Below are 22694 nucleotides of genomic sequence, written 5' to 3' on the forward strand. Positions count from 1 at the left end.
AGTCTGTCTGCTCCATGAGATTGTAAACTCTGACAGCAAGAACTTTGTCTTCACCTCCAGCCCTTTAGACAGGGGTTGACAAAATTTTCCTGTAAAGGGCCAGATAGCAGTTTGAGACTTTGGGGGCCATATGGTCTCTGTCACAACTATTCAACTCCACGGTGTAGCATGAAAACAGTCGGGGGCAATATGGTAAATAGAAGGTATGACTGTGCTCCAGTGAAACTTGATGGTGACAGGCAGCAGCTGGATTTGGCCCTCAGACTGTAGTTTACCAAACCCTGATCTAGAGCCTCCAGTGTGATTTATCTCGTGAGTGAACGGGTGGAGGAATGAGCAAGCTCAGTGTCAGTGCACAGTGTCCTTGTCATGGTCTCTGTGGGTACCGAGTGGAGGTGGATCAATCCACCTGAATATGAACAGTTTGAAAGTTCCCACATGGTGCCTCGATGAATGGAATGGATCCATCTTCAGATTAGGGTAGAAAGCAGAGGTAACTGAGGACTGGCCTCGAGTAGGCATTAGAATAAACCATGTGCAGAGTTTAATATGTAGGGATGCAAAACATTTGAATTTTCCTTATTAAAAAAGTGCTATCCAATTCTGTAGTGGGAGTCAATGCTCTGTGGATAACAGATCTACCCTACGTTTTTTTTAAACCAAGGAAAGCTATTACTGCAACAGCCTTAAAAGAAGCATGGGCAGCCATAGTCATTCAGAAGCACTGCCGCGGGTATCTCGTTCGCAGTCTATACCAGCTGATCCGTGTCACCACCATCACCGTCCAGGCCTACACCCGAGGATTCCTGGCGCGGAGGAGGTATCGAAAGGTACGGCGGGGACCACGTGCTCCCTTGGGACACAGGATTTCAGGGACTCATGCTACTTTTTACCAACAGTAGTGAGATGGTTTTTCTGCCTGAAGAGCTTCCTAGAGAGCAGGGAGTTCTGGTATGAAAGGGTCTGTTCATACGTGTCTGCTATGGATGGGTGGGATTCAGTTATTGTTTCAAAAGTCTAGTTGTAATAGGCCTCTGCAGGCTGATGATAAGAAATTTGTGTTTTACACTGCGGGAGCACTTTGATAGTTGCATCTTCTAAGATTGGAGAAGTTGGTGAGAGAAGCAGAGGAGATCTAGTTTATATGTCACAAAATCTTGTTTTAAAGATGCTGGAGGAACACAAGGCTGTGATCCTTCAGAAATACGCACGGGCATGGCTGGCCAGGCGCAGATTCCAGAATATCCGACGATTCGTGCTCAACATTCAGCTTACTTACAGGGTCCAGCGTTTGCAGAAAAAGCTGGAAGATCAAGTACGAGTTTGTAATGTATCTTTCATATCTGCTTTTTCTAACATAGCTTAATTTTGTTCCAGACCAGTTCCATAGCTATGCTGTTAAGATGAATGACCATGTTAGGAGGTTCAAACAGTTTATACGGACCACCTGAGCTAGAAAACAGAAGCACACCATAAAGGGTTGCTTCATATGGTTGTGTAGGTTATACACTGCACAAGGGCACCTGCCCAAGAGGGCAAGTGGGGCTGAAATTCAGCCTGGCTCCACTTGCCAAGACATGTGTCTCCTGTGTGAAACTGTGCTGCCTTGAGGCAGGGGTGCCTTTTTCTAATTTGGACAAAGACACTGTCTGCATGCCAGACATGCTCTCTCAGGACTGCATCGGCCCAGAGGAGCTGTCATTTTCTAATTTGCCCACAGGTGCCAGAGGGTCTAGCTGCAGCCCTCCCTACTTTGGAAAGATTCCCCATACCATTTCTACCAGTAGGGAAAAAAAATCCATATGCTCTCAGCCAGTAGGGAGAGCTGTGGAATATGCTGTGTCCAGATCTATAAACCTCACTCCTGGGCCTGTCTCAAATAATACCAAGGTTATCCTAAGGTGGACATTAAACTTAGCCCTGTCAAAGGACAAAATTACAACAAATTTAGTTTAAAGATCTCAATTGGATTTATTGCGATTCTAGAATTGCGCAATACTTCATTCCATAAAACAAAATAAATATTCCAATGAGCCAAGCAGAGGAGGTTGGTTTTATAGCCAGAAAAGAGCTGAAGAAAGCAGAAACAAAAACCAAAAAGCAGATTGATCATTTCAAAGTTACTTTCCCTATAAGGTGGGGACAGGGAGACAGAACAGCCAAGAAATAACTGATTGGTTAGCGTCAGGTTACCTTTTGTTGTAAGGATTAAAGCAGAGGGAACTCCACCGTCATGCCTATTGAAACTGGCCTGTTTGGAAAATTTGGCTGTCATCTCTCTCTCCTAATTTATGGGAAAGCCGGATAACAACTTAGTTTTGGTTTGGTGACATGGAACCTCATCATGGCTAACTCCAATTTGATTTTAGTCTGGTCTGTTGGGGCCTCGTGCAGGAGTTTAGTCCAGAGCAACGGCCTCCTATAATTTTTAGTTAGTAGTCCTAAGCTATACCGTATGGGTCCTTAATGAGTACATGAATGTGTGAACAAATAAACTTAGCACTTGAAAGTAGCCATGGCCAACAGGAAGCAAAGCCTGGTGGGAGTGCACGTGCTGCCTGCGCTCTAGACTAGGTATACCAGTTTGCTAGAGCTGCCATAACAAAGTACCATTGACTGATGGCTTAAACCACAGAAATTTATTGTCTCACAGTTCTGCAGGCTGGAAGCCCCAGATCAAGGTGTTGGCAGGGTTGGTTTCCTCTGAGACCTCCTCCTTGGCTTGTAGATGGCCGTCTTCTCCCTGTGTCTTCATGTGGTCTTCCCTCTGTGTGTGTCCTAATGTCCTCTTCTTATAAGGACACCAGTCATACTGGATTAGGGCCCACCCTAACAGCCTCATTTTAAAGGCCTTATTTTCAAATATAGTCATATTCCAAGGTACACAGGTTAGGGCTTCAACATGATTTCAGGGGTGACACAGTTCAGCCCATAACAGTAGGGTTGTCCTGGAGCTCCAGGGTTGGACGGGTCCCACACTAGGAGTGCCACCGGCTCAGGAAGATTTACCTGATGAGAACTGCCTCCCTAGTTTCACTGTGAGGAAGAAGCTAATAAATGCCAACGTGATGGTCAATGTGACCAGTGCTAATAAGCCTGTGATAGATTTAGATGCCCTGTGAGAGGTGTGAGAAGTAAATGGAACAGCTGTTTTATTTCAGATGAGCTTCTAGAATGTTTCTTTTCTCTAGAACAAAGAGAACCACGGGCTGGTGGAGAAGCTGACCAGCCTGGCCACTCTTCGGGCCAGTGATGTGGAAAAGGTTCAGAAGCTGGAAGCAGAACTGGAAAGAGCAGCCACGCAGAGGCAGAGTTCCGAGGAGAAGGGGAGGAGATACAGGGAAGCCGTGGAAGAGGTCAGGTGCCGGTTCATGAATGTAGAAATTCCTGGGACTCTTTCTGTGGAAGAGACGAGCCTTGCGAGCTTGTCCTGTAAAGTGGATTTCTGCAGAGTGAATCACATTTTGCTATTGGCTTCCATTACCAAAGGAAGCCTGCCTTTTAGGGGAGGGAGATCAGAGGACTAGAGTCTAGGGGAAGAGGAGGCTTCCGCTTGAGAAGTGCAGCACAAGTTTTCTCTTTCAACTTTTGCAAAGTGAGGAAAGACCCAGGCAGGACCCCTGCTGGGTGCATCCCTCTCTCTCAGGATGACCTCGGTTCCCTGTCACTTGTCCATCAGGTCTGTGCCTGATGTCTTCCCCTGAATAGTGATGCAAAGCTTGGGGAGGTTTTCATCTCTGCGGTGTAGTGAAAAGAACAGTAGGTATAAAAATCAGATGTCCTAAGTTCTAATCTTGTCTTTGCTGTTGTCTGGCTGGGAAGCCTTGACCAAGTCATTTACCCTCTCTGAATTTAGTTTCCTCATATGCAAAATGGGAATAACAAAAAGGGACTGTCAAGGTTGTCATGAAGATAAAATTGTCCGATGAAATAATTTAGCCAAATGCCTGCCATGAGACCCTGCACAAGCATAAGCTAATGTGTTTTAAGGAGGTGGCCTTTATCAGTGTCCACTTTCCTGTGTTTTCTGAAGTCCTACAGCACCCAGGGCTGGTTGCCTGGAGCCCCAGAAGGCATCTTTCTGCCCTCCCTATGACCAGGTGCCTGAGTGCACCCACCTGCTGCTGATGGCATCGCCAGCACTGCCAGTCACCAACCGTCAACACCAAAGGGCTGCAGAAGCCAGCCCAGCAGGCACTGTACCTAGAGAAGCTGAAATATAGTTTGCTATGCTCATACATCTTCCCTGACTCATAGCAGTCTCAAAGTGTGAGTCCGCTTTATGTCACAAACTAAGTAATTATATTAAACATGTAAATTCCCCTGGCTATCAAGTAGCTCAAGAAAAGGATAGAGGCATTTCTCCAACATTGAGGAGACCTTGGATTTGGTTCTTTCTCCCTGGTTTCAGCCACTGCTGGGCCTGGTTGGGAAGAGTGTCTGCCCTGAAGTCACATTGAGCTCTTGCATATGAAACAAAATGCAGCGTCTTGCAGTGAGCTGGTGCCAGCTGCCATCAATGGACAGGAGCTGAGGGGAAAACTAACTTAAGAATATGCATCTTTTCACCAAGAAAGGCAGTGGTAACAAACTTGAAGCAAGGCTTTTAAAAAGTGTTGTCTTTTTTTCCCCCTTCCCTTTGCTAGAAATTGGCAAAGCTTCAGAAGCATAATTCAGAACTGGAAATACAGAAAGAGCAAATGCAGATGAAGCTTCGGGAGAAGACTGAGGAGTTGAAAGGTAAAGCTCCAGGGTGCCCACAGATCCACGTGTCTCTTATCCAGTCATCCCGCATGTGAAGGTCGGGTGTGACCAAGTTTTAGGGTCAGGGGTCTCTGGTGCATACTTAGTGTAGCGTAAAATGTTTGCTCCTTAGGCAATAACTATATTTAGATTGTGGTAACTTTACCCTACAGGTCTGTCTGTTTCATTTCCATCTTTTGTCTGGAAATGGGTGTGTGTGTCTGGGTGGTGGTGGGGGAGGGGTGGTTCAGACAGCTGTATTTTTAAAAAAACTTTGTGGTGATCCTCATGCACAGGCAGGGTAATGCTGCAGTAATATTTGTTGCTTGCCAAGGATTTGCAGAAAAATTTCCCATCAGTCAGAGTTGATTAGTCTAAGTGGTACCCACGTCCTCTGCCACTGTCCTGGCCCTGAAGGAAGGGCAGACCTTGGAACCACTGGGCATCACTCTCCTTCAGGGCTGGGGAGCAGCCACTCCTAGCCTAGCTCTGTTCCTCCATAGCGTTCCAGCTCAAATTTGAATTGAGAATACTTGCTGAATCCCAGAAATGGCAACAGCAACATGAGCCTGGCGGTCCCCAACCAGTAGTTAAATCATCACACTTGATTATCTTGTCCAGGGGTCTTTTCCTTGAGCTCTGACATGGGGCAGCAGGGGCACAAGGGTTCAGGCCTAGGAGGCTCGTGGGGCCTCAGGCCCCGCTGGTGGTGGGTAGGACAGGATGCTGAGGAGCCTTGGGAGCACAGGGCCCCGGGCAGGAGAGCTGACGTGGGGTGAGGCACGCTCCCACCTCGTCTCTTGAGGGCTGGTGGTGTGGGTCTCAGAGCCCTTGGAACTGTCAGTGAGGAGCAGGCAGCCAGAGGTCTGGGAGTCAGCCTTGAACCTGAGTTAGGGAAGGGCTTACCCACCTCCACCCTTCTTATTACAACACACTCCTCTTGGGTGGTGGTTTTGTTTTTGTTTTTCTCCTAACTTCTTTGAGTGTAATTTCTCATGAGAGCATTTAAATTCCCAGAAACATGATCTGAAAATTATGTATTTGACACCATTGACATGTTTGGGTCAATAATTTTATACCCCCCTCTAAAAACTACATGAAAACTTTCAAACTCTATACAGTCATGCGTCGCATGACAACAGGGATACAATCTGAGAAATGCAACATCAACTAATTTCATCATTGTGTGAACGTCAAAGAGTGTACTTACACAAACCTATATGGTATAGCCTACTGCACACCTAGGCTCTATGGTATAGCCACCATGATCTCGGAACCACCGTCCTATGTGTGGTCTGTCATTGAACAAATCATGGTAATGTGGTGCATGACTGTGTTATAATCTGCTTATCTCATGGGTCTCCCCACACGTGCCAAATGCTGTTTCGTGAACAGCACTAACCTGTCCTCATGACCTATGACCCAGGTATGTTATCAAGGGGTGTTTCCACTTAAAATAAGCATCGTCCCTTTGCCCTTGGGAAGAAAGTCCCATTTGAGCAGCTTCTTTAGCTCATTAGCAAATGGCCTAAAATGGTAGGTACCAGAATTGAAACCAATACTTTGGTGAATTAAAAATCGAAGTTATATTAGATATGCTGGCTTCTAAATCAAAGCTTAAGCACTTCAGCCAGTATTTTCTGGCTGACTCACCACACTCTGAAGCAGTCATTTAGATTCAGAAACATATGGCACTGCATTAGACAAACCATTATACTGTTGGCTTTTTTTTTTTTTTTTTGTGACCGGTAAGGGGATTGTAACCCTTGGCTTGGTGTCGCCCACAACATGCTCAGCCAGTGAGCGCACCAGCCATCCCTATATAGGATCCAAACCCACAGCCGCGGCGCTCCCAGCACTGCACTCTCCCAAGTGAGCCACGGGGTCAGCCCAAACTTGACTTTTTTTAAAAAACCAAGTAATTTGGAGAATTGCTTATTGACACCTTAGGCCTGGGCTCCCCTCTGGGGTGGGGCTCAGAGGTGAGGTATGACTCAAGGATGAGGTGTCACCTGAGTGCAAACAGGGATGTCACGTTTTGATGGGCTGCATCTGCCGTTCTCCCATTTTGGTAGCCCCTGTTGTGTATGTGCATGTTGGGTACGTGGGGCTGTCATAGTCATGGGACATCCTGAACCCTGGTGATCATTTCCTCATTGTCAAGTGCCCCTTTAACCTATAGACTTTGTGTTTGAGACTCTTATATTTAAGCTGAACAGTTGCTTTTTTGTGTGTGTGTGTGTGTTTCCTCTTCCCCAGATGAAGACAGATGCTTTATTATTTTCTTTCTTGCCATGGATGAGTGGTACTCAACTGGGGTGCTTTTTGCTCCTCCTCCCGCCAGGACATTTGGCAATTTTTAGTTTTCACTACTGGAGCAGAGGTGCTACTGGCTTCCAAAGGGTAGAAGCCAGGGATGCTGCTCAAAATCCTACAACCAAAAAATAAAATAAAATAAATAAAAATAAGAATAAAAATATCCTACAACCCACAGGACAGCCCTCTCTCCACAAAGAAGAATTGTCCAGCCCAAAGTGTAAATACTGCCACACTAAGCTATGCTCAGAGCAGGGGCCTGAAGAAAGACTTCTCTGTCTGAAACACACCCGACAGGAATCTGGGGTCATTGTAACGAGGCCTCCCTATGAACAAATACCCTACACGTGAAAAATAAAAACATAGTCCCAAGCTTGGGAAACCCTATCATAAATTGATCATTTTCTTTCCAAAGAAAATTTATTTCCCAAATGAAAATATTTGTTTATTTTTAATATTTACCTCAAAGCCAATATATCTACTTAAATAAAACAAATGGCATTCAGACCAATACAAGTACTGTAAATGAAACTATGCATAGATTCCAACATGACAAATTTTTGAGAATTATTATTTTAAAACCCTTCATCTATATTCTAGTTTATGAAAAAGGACAAACGCTCTCATCTTAATTCCCATTAGTGGTTAAGTATTGCGTGATTGTTCTTACATTCTCACTTTCTTAAACGTGACATGAAACAATCAAGGCATTGGTTTGGCAGACACGTTTCAAAGAGCATTCTCTTTTCACAGAAAAAATGGACAACCTCACCAAGCAGCTCTTTGATGATGTGCAGAAAGAAGAACGACAAAGAACGTATGGAGATCTTGTTTGCCATCAAGCTACCTCTTCCTTCTCTCTGTTTTATAATTTGCCTCTCTGCTTGCAGATAGCAGATCACAGACCCAGGAGAGCAGGGTGTGACTGCTTTTAGGAAGTGAGAGACACTGGGATGTGTGAGAGCTAAGTTCCATAGTGTGCACCTTCAGACACTGCTTAGCTTCTGCATTTGCCCACAGTGTTTCTGTGGGATGGGGACAGTGGCCCACCAGGAACTTTTTACTTTCTTTTTATTGCTAAGACAGTGAGAATTTCAGACTGCCGCCCCCTTCAACTTCTGTCAAGTCCAAGAATTCAGATGATTGCCTAGGAAATAAACCTCCCTCCTTCCCCCCACCTGTTGTACCTGTTAACTTGGCTTTTTTCCCAGAAAATAAAGGATGTGACCCAACTCACAAAAACTAAGGCAAGTCCCCATGACCTTGTAATGTACCCACTTTTCCTATCTCAATATGACACCCTTTGCTGATCTCCCAGGACTCCAGTCTGGACTCCCCTTCTCTTAAGGGGTCAACTCAAAAGTTTTAGATCTCAAAGTAGGGGTCCATGGCAGGGTGTTTGGAGGGGGAGATCACTGAAGAGCCCCAAGAGTTAAATGCATAAAGTGTTTCATGATCTTACATCAGTTTTTAAATATGTCTTATTTAATTCATTTACCTAGAAAAATACAATCTTTATTGAACTCCTAATTCTAGGAGAGGAGCTTAACTCTTGGCATCTCTCCATGTACTAGGGCCACTTGGGAGTGACCATTTCAAGCAGGGGGCTTCAAGAGCCAGGCAGCGGCCAGGTCACTCTGAGCTCTTTGCAATCCTAACTAGGTCAGAGCTTAGGCAGGCCAACGGAGGGGGTAAAACTATTCACTCTCTCTAGGCCCTTGTTCTGCATCCTCATTAGAATTTCCCAGTAGCTCGGTCTGGTCCCTCCCTGGTCAGCCACCCGGGGAAGTCTTGGCCCCTGTCACAACCCTTGAGAGGTGCAAAGATGCCCGCAGTCTGTGGGCACACTCCTGACTGGTTCAGGCTGCAAGTCTGAGATTCTTTTTACATAAGACTTCCAATTGCAGTTTCTTCAATGGTTTTTACTGGCCTCTTGAGAGAACTGCAATTTTTTAAGATCCTGAAAACAAAATTTAAAAGTTTGTTAACATTTTTATTGTTATTCCTTTACTTATTAAAAAGGAAACCAAACAGAAATGTATGGGGAATATGGCTCTCTTCCTGAGAATTTTTCCCTTTGTGCTATAAAAGCAAGTCATAAAATGAACTGAGTGGGCAGCCCAGCCAGCAGACTGAGGCACTGAAGTGACAGAGCTCCGAAGCCACTTCAGTTCTCACGGCCCCTGAGGGCAGTGTTGGGCTGGTCTCAGTCATGTATCTCTCTTCAGCTATTTTCTGAGTTAATCATCGCATGTTTAATTGAGCAACCCTCTCACAAGGATTTGGGTTTCCATGAACTTTTGGGTACCTGAATTTGCTGCATTTTATTCTAGAATTTTTGAGGGACTACACCCCTGGACATATCAGATGGCTCCATTAACTTGTTTAGGACGAAACCAAGCCCCTGTAGGATCCTTGGAACTGGGAATGGGCCAGGACTTGGCAGAACATGCCAAGGTCTTTGCTGAGAGAAGCTGCCTCCCCCAGTGGACTGCATGGAAGTGGCTTCAGGAATACAGTGCCCCAACAACCAGTGTCTTCAAGTTCAGTCTCCCTCTCCTATGTTCCCTGCACGTGATCATTGTACAGCCATGCTTCTCAGACCAAGTGTAAGAAGTTGCCTTTAACCTAAGGGAAAAGGAAATGGTCTGCTAAAAATGAGGTTATTGTTGTTGGAACTGTCACCACAGGTCCTAATTAACTTGTCTGTTCCTTTCTGGCATCTCATTTTCAAATCGATGTACTTTTCTAATTCAAGGTAAAGACTGTAGAGACGATCCTAAATTAATTATTTTCTTCTTTTGCTGCCTAGACTTCTTGAAAAAGATTTTGAGCTGAAAACACAAGACTATGAGAAGCAGATCCAGTCTTTGAAAGAAGAAATTAAAGCTCTCAAGGAAGAGAAGATGCAGCTTCACCTGCAGCTGGGGAAGGAGCGCGTCACCTGTGATGGCTTGAAGGGGGAAGTGTCCCGACTGAGCAAACAGGCACAGGTAGAGCCACCTCTCCCTTTTAGGCCTGCCCTCTGGGTACGTCATCTGACCTATGTGAGACATAGTGGTTCCCTGTCCCCAGGGGATCAGACAGCTGAAAGCACCTGTGTAAAGGCCAAAGGTGAAAGGACCCTAATACCATCAGTTCTCCCAAGTGTGAGCTCCCAGGCTGGCTTCGATTTAGCAATAATTGTTTTTCATGTTTTAAAATTCAACTTTCTAACTTTTTTGAATTACATTTATATAAAATTATTCAAATATATTGACCTAGAGAATACTCCCAAATTAAATTGTAAATTGATGTGAACCCTTATTATACAATCCATCATATTATATGTCCATAAATACCTGTATTAAAGTCAAATTGCCTTATTATCAGAATCTTTCATTTAAAACGTTGTCAGAAGATCCCCAAAAGCAATGATCCATGTTTGGACCATCAAGACTTAACTGAGTTGCTTCCTTCCCAGAAAACGTAAACCTGTGCGTTGCTTTGTTCTTAAGTGCAAACATTTCAGTGTAAAGTTGGGAAGCTTCCCCCCCGCCGCCCCCAACCAGTAAGGGGATCGCAACCCTCGGCTTGGTGTCATCCGCACCATGCTCAGCCAGTGAGCGCACTGGCCATCCCTATATAGGATCTGAACCTGCGGCCTCGGCGCTAACAGCACCACACTCTCCTGAGTGAGCCACGGGGCCAGCCCCAGTTGGGAAGCTTTTAAGCTTTTACTAAATATGTGAAACACATGTTAGCAGAATATTTATGACTATGAAATGTTGCCTGTAGTTGTCATGGAATAGCCATGCGTGGTTTAGAAGAGTTGTAATTACGTCTGGGTGGCCTCTGAATTTCATAGCAGAGCCATCCGTATTCTCTGAGCCCCAGTCTCCTGTTGCTAAAAGTAGGAGATCAGGTGACGTGTTCCTTTCAGCTACATGTTCCTGTCACTGCTTCATTCTTAGCAATCACGTAAGACTGATGTCAGTCTGTGGGAGTCATGTCATCTGACTACAGTCTGTATCTTCAATCTGGGAAATCACGAGACTGCGCTTGGAGTGGGCACCAGTAGATGTCACTCACTCCTTTGGTAGCTAAAACTCTGGTCCAAACTCTCCAATGTGATATATTAAGGAGACTTTTCTGGTTTTCAACAAAAATAACCCATTGTTATCAAGTACACATGTCATAATCAGTCTTAAAAGTGTAAGTAAACACAAATATGACTTGGAACATTTACTAAAACATTACAAAGAAGAGCAGGGCTTCAGGATTGGGTAGTTCTGGGTTCCCCATAAACTTGGCAAGTGACCTTGAACATGCCATTTAACCTTCAGTTAAATGTAGCTTCAGTTTTCTAATCTATAAAAGATCATTCTACTCACCTTATAGGACTGTTAGGAGGCTTAGGTCATGTATGTAAAGTGCTCAGTAAATATCACTTTGATCCCCCTTCTTACCCTCTGTGAAAACAGGACCTGTAGCCCTTAAACACTCAGAGTAACTGAGAAAATATTATGAGGCGACGGTGTTATTCACCTCTGCTGTCCCTGAAACTCTTTATATCTCCCTTAGCTACAAAAGCAGGACCTGTGGTCCTTACTCAAGCAGAGCTCACAAGGTGAATAAAGGCAGAATACAGCCTCTTCCCCACAAGCAGAGCTGCCCCTCAGGGAACCCCGGTTCCCAGGCCACCCCCTACTCCACGGCCAACTCCCAGACCTCCTGGACTCACCCTGTCTCTGCTGCAGCCCCACATCTAAGCATAGCTGAGGTCAAATCTGACAATTACGAAGGTGGCAACTTTCCCATATCCTTGCATCCAAGATTTTATTATCCATTGAAAGAAAATTTTATCCCCCATGATTTTACTTCTCTTGGCTTCCCCTCTACCCTGTCCCATCCCAAACTTGTAGTAAGTAGTTACTTTTTTTCCTTTATATTATAGGGAAGCTAATTCTATGGATATAACCAAGTAAGAGCATTTTGAGTAGATGAATATGCTTTGAGGCCAAGCTGTATGGGCAGTGAGGGTCGAACGAGATTTTAACTGAGAAATGGCAGTGAGATTGCCTTGCACAGGCATCCCACACTGTGATAGTGTTCCCTCTGTCTGACGTAAAGCATCATCACCACTTTCTCTTCACCTGGTTCTATCTTTGCTGTGATTTAGACAATCTCTGAGTTCAAAAAGGAGATAGAGCTACTTCAAACACAGAAGATAGATGTGGAAAAACATGTGCAGTCGCAAAAACGGGAAATGAGAGGTAACAAAAATACGAATTATGTAGCCCATGGGGTGCAGACTGCATTTATCAGCGGTGTGTCGCTGCTAAGGAAATGTTTCCTTTGACTGGTTTGAGTTTGATCAGTTAGCTGGTTGGTTTCATGGTAGATTTATGGTAGATTGGTTAGTTGGTAGGTTGGATATCTGGTTGATTGAATAGCTGGAAGGTTGGTTAGTTGGTTGGTTGGTTAGCTGGTAATTTATTTAGCTGGAGACTCACTGTGAAGCTAGAAAACTGGGCCCTGGAAAGGGAATGGGAGAAGAGAAATCATGCACAAATGTAATTTATATATCTCCGTGTTTTCCTTTCAGAAAAGATGTCAGAGATCACTAAACAACTTCTTGAAAGCTATGACATTGAAGATGTAAGAAGCAGGTAGTCACATTTGTATTGCTGAACATTTAAAAACACGTAAAACGTGAGAGAGATGATCGATTTTCTCACCCTCCTTATTTTCCAGGCTCTCTGTGGAAGACTTGGAGCATTTAAATGAGGATGGAGAACTCTGGTTTGCTTATGAGGGACTAAAGAAGGCAACGCGGTTAGAAATTCTCCTCAGGGTTCCTTCTGATTGTTTAGAGATAATAGACTATTGGAAAGTCAGAAGAATGAAAATATTTCTCTGAGATTTAAGTAATTATTTTAGTAATGAAGAGCAATCTCTTTATGGGATAAACCACCTAGTATTAAAACCCATAACCTGTACAGTGAAAACTGATTATATCAAATAAGTTAGCCAGTGTCGCTATAGATATATTTAAACATTTAGATGTAAAGATTTCGCCACATTTTTTTAAACTAATAAACTTTATTTTTTACAGCAGTTTTAAGTTTACAGCAAAATTGAGGAGAAAATACAGAGTTCCCCTATAGCTCCTGCCCGACACTCCCCCCACCACACACACACAGACCCTCCCCTACTATCAACATCCCCACCACAGGGTACATTTGTTACAATCGATGAACCTACACTGACAATCATTGTCACCCAAAGCCCATAGTTTACATCAGGGTTCACTCTTGGTGTTGTACATTCTGTGGGTTTTGACTAATGTAAAGTGATGTGTATCTACAAATGTAGTATCATACAGAACATGTTTTTTAAACTACTAAGAGAATAAAAATGTAATTTTAATATCTCCTAAAGTAAAATGTATCATTAACTGCATGTTAACGTCACATAATGCTTCCTAACTAGCTAGAAAGATTTTGTAATCATGCATTCCTAATTCCATAGCCTGTAACTACGTGTACGTAAGTAAAATGTACTTAGTGCAGGGCTCTAATTGTGGGTCTTCATATTTGCGTTTTGTAATCATGCGTTCCTAATTCCATAGCCTGTAACTACGTGTACATAAGTAAAATGTACTTAGTGCAGGGCTCTAATTGTGGGTCTTCATATTTGCTGCACATGTACACCCTGACAGTTGTCAGCACGGCCGAATAAAGATCTTGTGCCTTATTTCTTGACCCCTCCTTTAACAGTGTTTTGGAAAGCCATTTCCAGACGCAGAAGGAGTGCTATGAAAAAGAGATTGAAGCTCTGAACTTCAAAGTGGTGCATCTAAGTCAAGAAATCAACCACCTGCAGAATTTATTCAGAGAAGAGAATGATATCAATGCAAGTATCCGTCATGAAGTTGCCAGGCTAACATCAGAAAACATGGTATGGCCTGCGGCTGAGGCCTGGCCAGTATTCTAGACACATTATTCATCAAAGGAGTAAAATTCAGTTTCTTGGCAATAAAATAATAGATATAAATTACTTTTCCCAGGAACGAAATAACTGGGTCAGAAGATAAAACGATAAAATGACCACAGGCTGGAGAGCTCTTTGATGTGAGACTGTGTTTGTTTAGCACAGGATGGGTCCAAATTCTGTGATGTGTGTGTGTGTGTGTGTGTGTGTGTGTGTGTCTGTGTCTGTGTATGTGTTTTTAAATCTACATATTTAAATCTAGCTATAATCCCTAGGAAAGTGACAAAAAAATAAGATAAAAGGGTAGCTGTTGAGAGGGGAGTGGACCAGAAGGTCAGGCCTCCCCTTGTGCCCCGAATCTCACCTTTTCAAGGACTTCCTCTTCTGTATGCCTGTTCTCATCCTTTCCCTGACTCATGCCTACTGGCACAGAGAAATGCTTCAGGAATCCCCTCACTCAAAAAACATCCCTTTCTTAACGTCCCCTGCCTGTGGCCACACCCCATTTCTCTGGGGAGTTCGTGGGACTTATCCCAGACCGTCTAAGCATGCTTCCTCCCCTCCCCCATTACTCCAGCCACCCCATTCTGTCCTGTGTCCCTACCCCTAAGTGAGCTGCCACACAGAGCTGGGCACAGAGGGTCCCTCTGCACCTCATCCTCCTCGGTGGCTCCGCAGCCTCTGGCGCTCTCTTGGCTTGTAGGACACTGCGCTTCCCGAGGCTTCTCTCCTGCCTCGCCGCTGTTCCTTCCCCGATCTCTACTGTCTCCTCCTCTGCCTGACCAGGGAGACTCGGGTACTCTCAGGGCTGTGTGAGCAGATGAGGAGACGTGACCCTGGGCACAGTGGGCATGTAGAACAGTAGCGAAGGACCTTCACATCTTTGTTTATTCCTTGGACAAAATGTTAATGAGGAATTTGTAGTGAGATCTAATCGTACAATCAAACAAGTATTTCATTTGGACTCCAGAGGCACGAGTGTGTTTATAAACTTGGACAACAGAAAAACTGTCTTTACCTGACTGGGGGTGGAGGTGATGGGTATTTAAAGAATATTCGGGTAGACAAGGATAGAGTATTGTGAAGCATACTGGACGATTCCAGACCTCCACTAATTCAGAAGGCACAGGGGGATGATTCGAAATGGTTTTTCCTGTTCCTAGATGAGGAGGTGATGTCTCTGGGCCTGGACCACAGAGGCTGCCCACATTTCTTCCTCCCTCAGCTCAGCATAGGACTCCCATCCGCCTTCAGCCATCCACGTCCTTCTCTCCCAGTTGTCGTTGTGTGAGAACTGCACCCTCTGAGCATGCTGGTGTTTCTTGACACTGTATAGGTCTAGAGACAAAAAAACATAACGCCAGTCCAGTCCAGTGTCTCGGCTAGCCCTCTTGCACAACCACGTGTTCTATGGGCTGAACACCTAGACAGTTCAGTTTGCCTCTGGGATTTTAAAGTTCATAGTTGAAAGTATTTTATATTCTCATATTTCTAACTCTTTTCCAAAGATGATCCCAGACTTTAAACAGCAAATTTCAGAACTGGAGAAACAGAAGCAAGATCTTGAAATTCGCCTGAATGAACAAACTGAGAAAATGAAAGGTAACTGGAACCCTCACGAACCTGCTTTTAGAAAATGGTTTCCTGTATCCAGTAAATGATGTCGAAAAGTCATCATATTCAGAGATTTTAAGCTCTATTCTCCCCGGGGCCAGTCAGGTAACATAAATGTGAGATGTGGGCTGGTTGGAGGGTACAGCAAGGCGCATGCAGCACTTACAGGGGCAGCTGCCTCTGAGCTCCATTGATTGTTGCCAAGTGGGAATGTGGGTCCCAGTGTTGCTAGAAATTCCTATTTTTAAAGAAAATCCAGAAATCCAGATTTCTATGTGAATTATCATAATTTTAAAATAATACTTTAAAAGATTTTTAAACATTGTACAGACCAAACGAAACCCTATTCTCTGGCTGGATAAAGTTTAGGACCTCTAATAACTGAAAATAATACCAAACCCAAATCAGAATACAGTGATATGCCACCCAAAGTACTGATAATTCTTTCCATTATAGGAAAACTAGAAGAATTGTCTAATCAGTTAAATCACAATCAAGAAGAAGGAACACCAAGAAAGTAAGTATTAGCGAGTGTTAACGAGTGTCTAACTCAAATTCATGCTTATGTAATGCTTTTCTTTCCTGAAATTGTAGAATACACCATTGTAAAAGGAACAAAACGTTGGTTGCCTCCAGGGAAGTGATTTGGTAACTTATGCACGGAGGAAGGAAGGAGGCTTACTTTTTACTACGTATACTATTGTGCCTTTGTAATGTTACATCTTGCATATGAATTATATGTTCAAAACGTGAATAAAATAAGATTGTGTGAGAGAGAACAGAGTTTCTATTAGCAGATCATTTAGGAAGAGAATTAAAACCCATGTTGATAGAAAATCTTCATTGCTAATCCTCCCAAATCTCCATCTTGACCAACAGAGGACCTGGTCCCCTGGTGGAACCTTGTGGGAAAAATGTTCTGTTTCGCTACCAACTTGTTGAGATGCTTAATTTTTCAGAACGATAAATGGGCACACTACATACCCAAGAGCATTTTTAGTCATATGACTTTATCAGTAGGATCAGGAACAAATAAGGATCCAAAGTAGTAGGAAAGTAGTGAGATACCATTTTGGAACTCTTTCGATGCCTCTCTTTTCTCTTCTCTTCTCTCTGATCCCTGGCTTTTTGGGTGTCTGTTCCCCAGGCAGGTTACAAAGGAGATAATCCCTGAACTGTTGGTCATAGGGTGTGGGTGGGTATGGATGTCCCATGGGAGTGGTGAAGTGGGGTGGGTGCTGGAATAGCTTATCAGGTTAAGGAGGCGAGAGCAGTCCGTGCACAATTTTCTATCCCAGTGAGAGCTGGTCTCTTTACCTCCCCCTTCAGGGATCCCTGTACTCAGGTCCTATTTGCTTTACACATAAATTGGCCAAGGTATTTTTCCATCTTGGGTACATCAGCATTTGCTGTGACAATGAGTGACTACTCCATGAGGGTCAAACTGATACCAAAGGTTGTTCTGTCCCTTTATCAGGGTCATAGCAGGCCAAAATGAAATACACACCAAAGAGAATGAGAAGCTGATAAATAAGATTCAAGAAATTCAGGAGACCAGCGAGTGTTTGAAGAAACAATTTGAAACAGAAAGTGAAGTCAAGAGTAATTTCCAGCAGGAAGCATCTCGTCTCATGTTGGAAAACAGGGTGAGAGGTTTTCTAACGTGTTGATAAGTGACTGTCTGTGTGCATATGTTGCTGAAAGGGAGGACGTGCCACCTGAAGCTCAGGGTTAGCAGCTGTGGACCAGAAGTCCTTCCATCAGGGCAGCCTGTTTCCTTATCTCAAAAGACAGGTGGTCTCAGGATACAGCCCACCACAGAGAATGGCAGGCACCGTACAGGGCTGTGGTTCCTGAGAGCTGTCGGTAGAGGCCGTCTGAGGTGGAGACGCCCTGGTCTAGAGCACATTGAGGATAACAAGGCCAACGTGTGAGCGCTTTGCTGAGCAGAACCTACCCCACATAAAGGCCCACACTTTGTTTTGGGGGCATGACCTTCTGACAATTTTTAGAGTGAAAACGTCCTTCTATGAAATGATTGTAATTTTTAATTTTTTAAAAGTGTTCTCTAAATTTTAAATGCCCTTGCAAAAATGAAATTCGGCAACCCCATGTCAATCCCCAGGAATTATTTGGAAATTGTATTGATGCGTGAAACCCACAAGAGTGAAAAGCACTGAAATAACAGGATGCTTTTCTCAGAGTTTGGTCCCTCTCAGGCCCTTTCCTGGCCTGGCAGCCTCCAATAGCGTGACCTGGTAGGGCTGGCCAGGGCTGTGGTCAGCCTGGATGTGCCCATGTGCCCTTCTCTCTGCTGTCAGGGTCCTCCATTTCCTATCTCACAGGAAAACCATGACCGGATAAAATCATATTTGGCCATGTCAGGGTTTAACTTTGAAGAGTAATTACACCTAAAAAGAGGAATCCTGGGAGTTTAACATTTAATAGAAAATAATAAATTCCAATCAGTGGCACCTTGGTGATGGCCATCTTTTTGAGGTGGGTACAACTTTCTCAAAGACTTGAGTCCTCAGATCATACCAGATAAGCAGCTGCCTGCTGTCTGTGTGTGCCAGGCTGCCCTGCCTTCTGTGGCTGCATGCAGGTCCTGGGGTTTCAGTGGAGCCAGTGGCAAGGGAGAGACCATACAGGTGGTCATGTTGTCCTGTCCATGTGATCCTTCACTCTCTAGCTGTGAACACGCACCAATCCCTGTGAGTTGTGTGGGATTAGTGTGAGTTTGTTTCTGATGCCCCAGGGATGCAATGGGGTCCTTCTCAGTACCCTCCTCTGGAGCTCTCCCATGTCTGGCTCTGCTCCCAGGCCAGCCTGTTTCTTCCACAGTGCACTGAGCTGGGGAGGGCGCTTACAACAAACTATTCCTGAACCAATGACCAGCCTCAGTGTTACAAATGAACAGATGGATAGGCAACAAAAGAACCCAATTTCTATGTATGAGTGGGGATCTTGCTACAGATGAGATGATCTGTGTTAGCTTCCTGGGCTGCCATAACAAATTCCCACAAACTAGGTGCCTGAAAACAACGGAAATTTATTCTCTCACAGTTGTGGAGGTCAGAAGTCTGACATCGTGCTGTCAACGGGGCCACACTCCTCCCAAAGATTCTAGGGGAGAATCCTTCCTTGCCTCTTCCAGCTTCAAGAGTGGCTTGTGGCATTCCTTGGTTTGCAGCAGCAGTCTCTCCCTCTCTTCACGTGGCCTTCTCTCCGTGTGTCTCTGTGTGTTCTTTTCTGTCCCTTATGACACTCTCATTGGATTTAAGGCTCACCCTAATCTGGTATGAATGCACCTTGATCCTTATCTTAATTACAACTGCAAAGACACTATTTCCCAAGTAAGATCACACACATTCTGGGGTTCTGGGTGGACATGAATTTTGAGGGGACAGTGTTCAACCCAGTATATGAAACTTTTAAATCAAAGAAATTCTTATTAAAAAAAGAAATGGAAAAAAATCTTCTAGTGATCATCTCACTATCTGTCACAGAAATTAAAAATGAAAACTACATATTATTTTTGCCTGTCAAATTAATGGAGATCTTACGGTGCCGTTGAGGACACCTTGAAATGAGGACTGTCACCCATGTTTCCTGGGAATATAAATTGGCATGAACATTCCAAGGGGTGATTGGGGGCATATATCATGAATCTTTGGGAAGTACATTCCCTTTGACTCAGTAATGCAACTTGTAGGGTTCTATCTTAAGTAAATATCAACATGTGGACCACAATTTTTGTTCAGAGTGCTCATCATAGTTTTATTAATCATAAAAAAGGAAACAAATGGATGTCTAACTATAGGAGGCAGCTTAAATTATTGTATATCATATGACTTAGCCATTAATAATGGTGGTTTGGGTATATTATTGATGACATGGAAAAATGTCTACAGTATAATTACAGAAAAATATAGGATTTAAAGCTTTACATGCAGTATAATCCCAATTTTATAAAATGTACATGCATCATATTAGAAAAAAAAGAAAGAAATAAAATAAATCAAAATGTGAACAGTGCTTTCTTCTAGGTTGTGGATTAATGGGTGACTTTTTAATTAGATGTATTATAAGATGGGCTCAAATTGGAGGGAAGAAGCTGCACCCACACCTCCATTTGTAAGGTCAGTAAAGTTCTAACATGTCTAGCCAGGAACACAGATCAGTAGCAGGGAGAGGTGTCCACACAGGGCAGAAATAGCACAGCATCCCCCAGCCCCGGGAGTCCCCAGAGGGCTCATAGCTGCGGGGACTGCATGGTGGGTCTTGCCGGATCTGAGAAGCCTGATTCCCTCAGAATTGAGGAAGAACCTAAATGCTCTATTCCCTTTATAGGAAGTATTTCTATTTCTAGGTATCCAGGACTCTCCTGGTGCTTGAGCCAAATTCAGCATGGGTAAGGCCTCCTCCTTATTAGGAAAGAAAAGCAAAACCAGCATCCAAACCTCTAAACGGTTTCTCTGGCTCCAGCTTTAACATCCAGAAAGGCCATTTTCCTACACTCATATTTTTAAAATAAGTCTTTATTATGGGCACTACTTTATAGTAAGGGGGAAATAGATCAAATAAGTATAGTATATGCACACAATAGGATATTATCCAGCCATAAAAAGATATGAAATACTGATACATCCTCCAGCATGGATGAACCTTGAAAATCGTATTCTAAGTGAGAAAAGCCAACACAAAAGACCACATATTGTATGTTTTCACTTACATGAAACGTCTAGAATAGGCAAATACATAGATAAATAGAGGGCTGGAAGGGAACAGAGGAGCTAGAGAGCGACAGCTAGAGGTTACAATTTTCTTTCTGGAGTAATGAAAATGTTGCAGAATAAGATAATGATGGTAGCGCAACTCTGACTATACTAAAAACCACTGAGCTGTACCCTTTAAATGAGCGAGTTGTATGGTATGTGAATTATAGCTCAATAAAGCTGTTTCCAAAAGAATAGATTAAGATGCTTCTAAATGTATATCCTTGTTTCTTTTGATTTCTGAAGGATCTTGAAGAAGAGTTAGACATGAAGGACAGAGTGATTAAAAAGCTACAAGATCAAGTCAAGACTCTAACAAAGACAATTGAAAAAGGTAGGAAAAAAGATATTCACTTTCTTATTCTTTTGAGCTTGCAGCTAAGGTCAACATGCAGTAAAGTGTTTATTTCCTGCTGATCCAAAGCCTGTGAATCCCAAAGGAATGATTCTCAGCAGGTGGGGTTTGGGACCTAGTGATGGGCTAATGAACAGCTCCTTCGAGGCAGGAAGACAGCTCACTACCCCTCAGATAGTATCAGACACACTCATGGAATTGCAAGGGACACCCTATAATGAACACTATTAACCTCTTCCTCTATTAGCTCACCCTTTTTTAATTTGCAATTGTGAACAAGTTTCAAAATTAATTGCTTCAAAATTCATCTTTTCTTCCTGTTGCATGTATAGAATCAGTATCTGAATTTCCATTAGAAGAGAGAAGCAGAGAACTGAGAAGTCAGGCATCCTGAACATGCGCTGAACTTCACACTTGGTGTCCTCATGAGAGCTCCTGCGAAGAGGACCCTCAGCCTTTCTTTCCTTCTTCTGCTTCTGAGTCACTGAACTTTGCCTGTCTTCTGCTCCAACTTACATTCTTTACTCTCTTGTTCTTTATTTTTCCTCCCCCTCCCAGCCTTTATTGTATCTTCAGCTGTCTGTTCCTATTTCTATATTAATTTCTTTGAAGAGCTCCTTTATTCTTATTCAACTCTCTGCTGAAATTTGAAATGTCCAAAACTAAACTGAGGCTCTTTCCCCTTCAATAATAAATTATAAATGTCAGCCTGCCCCACAAGGGCAGGGACCAGGTCTGCCCTTCCCACCCCCAACTGTGTCCCCACTGTTGAAATGAGTGAATGAAACACCATCTCGACATAAAGACTGCCAAAGTCCACATTCTGCCCTCATTTCTCTTCCTGAACCTCAGATTCTTTTTGCTTCTAAGACCACCTTCTTTGCCTTTCTATTATTACCTCCAACTATGCATGTCTAAATCAGAACTCATCAGCTTGCCATTCTCATGAGTTATCTGTTGTCGTATACCAAATTACCCTAAAACTTAGCAACTGGAAGCAACAAACATTTAATGGAATACAGTTTCTGGATCAGGAATCCAGGAGCAGTTGAGCTGGATGGTTCTGGCTCAGCTTTTGGACTTCTGACCTCCAGAACTGTAAGATTAAAATTTTGTGTTGTTTCATGCTGCTAAGTTTGTGATAACTTGTTACAACAGCCATAGGAAACTCACACAGCCCCTTTAGTCATGATTGTGCACTTTGGTACTTTGCACACCATATGTTTTGTGAGTCTTGTTTCCTTCACGGTAATGTCAGCAACTTGAAGACAGGGCAACATATTGGGTTTTCTCTCCTATCCCCTCTGTTCTGGATACATACCAGGTACTCATAAGGACTACTTCAAGGATAACTCAGCCTTTTCAGTAGTGGCTATATTCACTGATATACTCACAGATAGAAATCACTACTAGGAGAAATTCTTCAGGATACAATAAAGTTTCAGTTTGTTGTTTTTGTTTTTGCAGCTGAGTGGTATGGGGATCCAACCCCTTGATTTTGGTGTTCTAACACCACGCTCTAACCAAGTGAGCTAACCCACCAGCTGTACCATAAAGTTTTGATGTGCCTGAAAGCCACAGAAGTTCATGTGCAAATCAGCCAGACTAGGGTAGAAGGAGATGGAGCAGTCTCATTATGAAACCTGTGAACGTTGTTTTTGGGTAATTAGCTGACTGTTTGCCTCTGTCTACAGCCAATGATGTGCACTTGCCCTCAGGACCCAAGGAGCACCTTGGAATGCTGGAATACAAGAGAGAAGACGAGGCCAAACTCATTCAGAACCTCATTCTTGGTAGTGAACCTGGACCTCTGAATTTTTGCTTTGTCTTTGAGAACTTGAACATCAGTCAATGCCAAATCCCTGGGCAGGGACAGCCCTTTCTCGTCCTCTTCCTCCCTTGCTCCTTCCCTT

At 43.6% G+C, this 22694-nt stretch overlaps 1 protein-coding gene and 1 pseudogene across 1 annotated transcript in view; both read left to right on the plus strand.

The window, feature by feature from the left end:
- Positions 1-22694, plus strand: part of MYO5C (myosin VC) — a 91612-nt gene that overhangs the window by 49971 nt on the left and 18947 nt on the right. The window contains exons 21-35 of the mRNA XM_063090049.1: positions 665-830; positions 1169-1315; positions 3192-3356; positions 4647-4740; positions 7813-7876; positions 9872-10052; positions 12221-12314; positions 12647-12710; positions 12796-12876; positions 13821-14001; positions 15543-15636; positions 16105-16165; positions 17126-17294; positions 20673-20760; positions 22476-22574. Coding sequence (XP_062946119.1) covers positions 665-830; positions 1169-1315; positions 3192-3356; positions 4647-4740; positions 7813-7876; positions 9872-10052; positions 12221-12314; positions 12647-12710; positions 12796-12876; positions 13821-14001; positions 15543-15636; positions 16105-16165; positions 17126-17294; positions 20673-20760; positions 22476-22574 — 1748 coding nt within the window. The remainder of the gene's footprint in view (positions 1-664; positions 831-1168; positions 1316-3191; positions 3357-4646; positions 4741-7812; positions 7877-9871; positions 10053-12220; positions 12315-12646; positions 12711-12795; positions 12877-13820; positions 14002-15542; positions 15637-16104; positions 16166-17125; positions 17295-20672; positions 20761-22475; positions 22575-22694) is intronic.
- LOC134374455 (small nucleolar RNA SNORA11) lies at positions 7297-7408 on the plus strand (annotated as a pseudogene).

This window comes from Cynocephalus volans, chromosome 3, assembly GCF_027409185.1.
Source record: "Cynocephalus volans isolate mCynVol1 chromosome 3, mCynVol1.pri, whole genome shotgun sequence".
NCBI classification, from domain to species: Eukaryota; Metazoa; Chordata; class Mammalia; order Dermoptera; family Cynocephalidae; genus Cynocephalus; species Cynocephalus volans.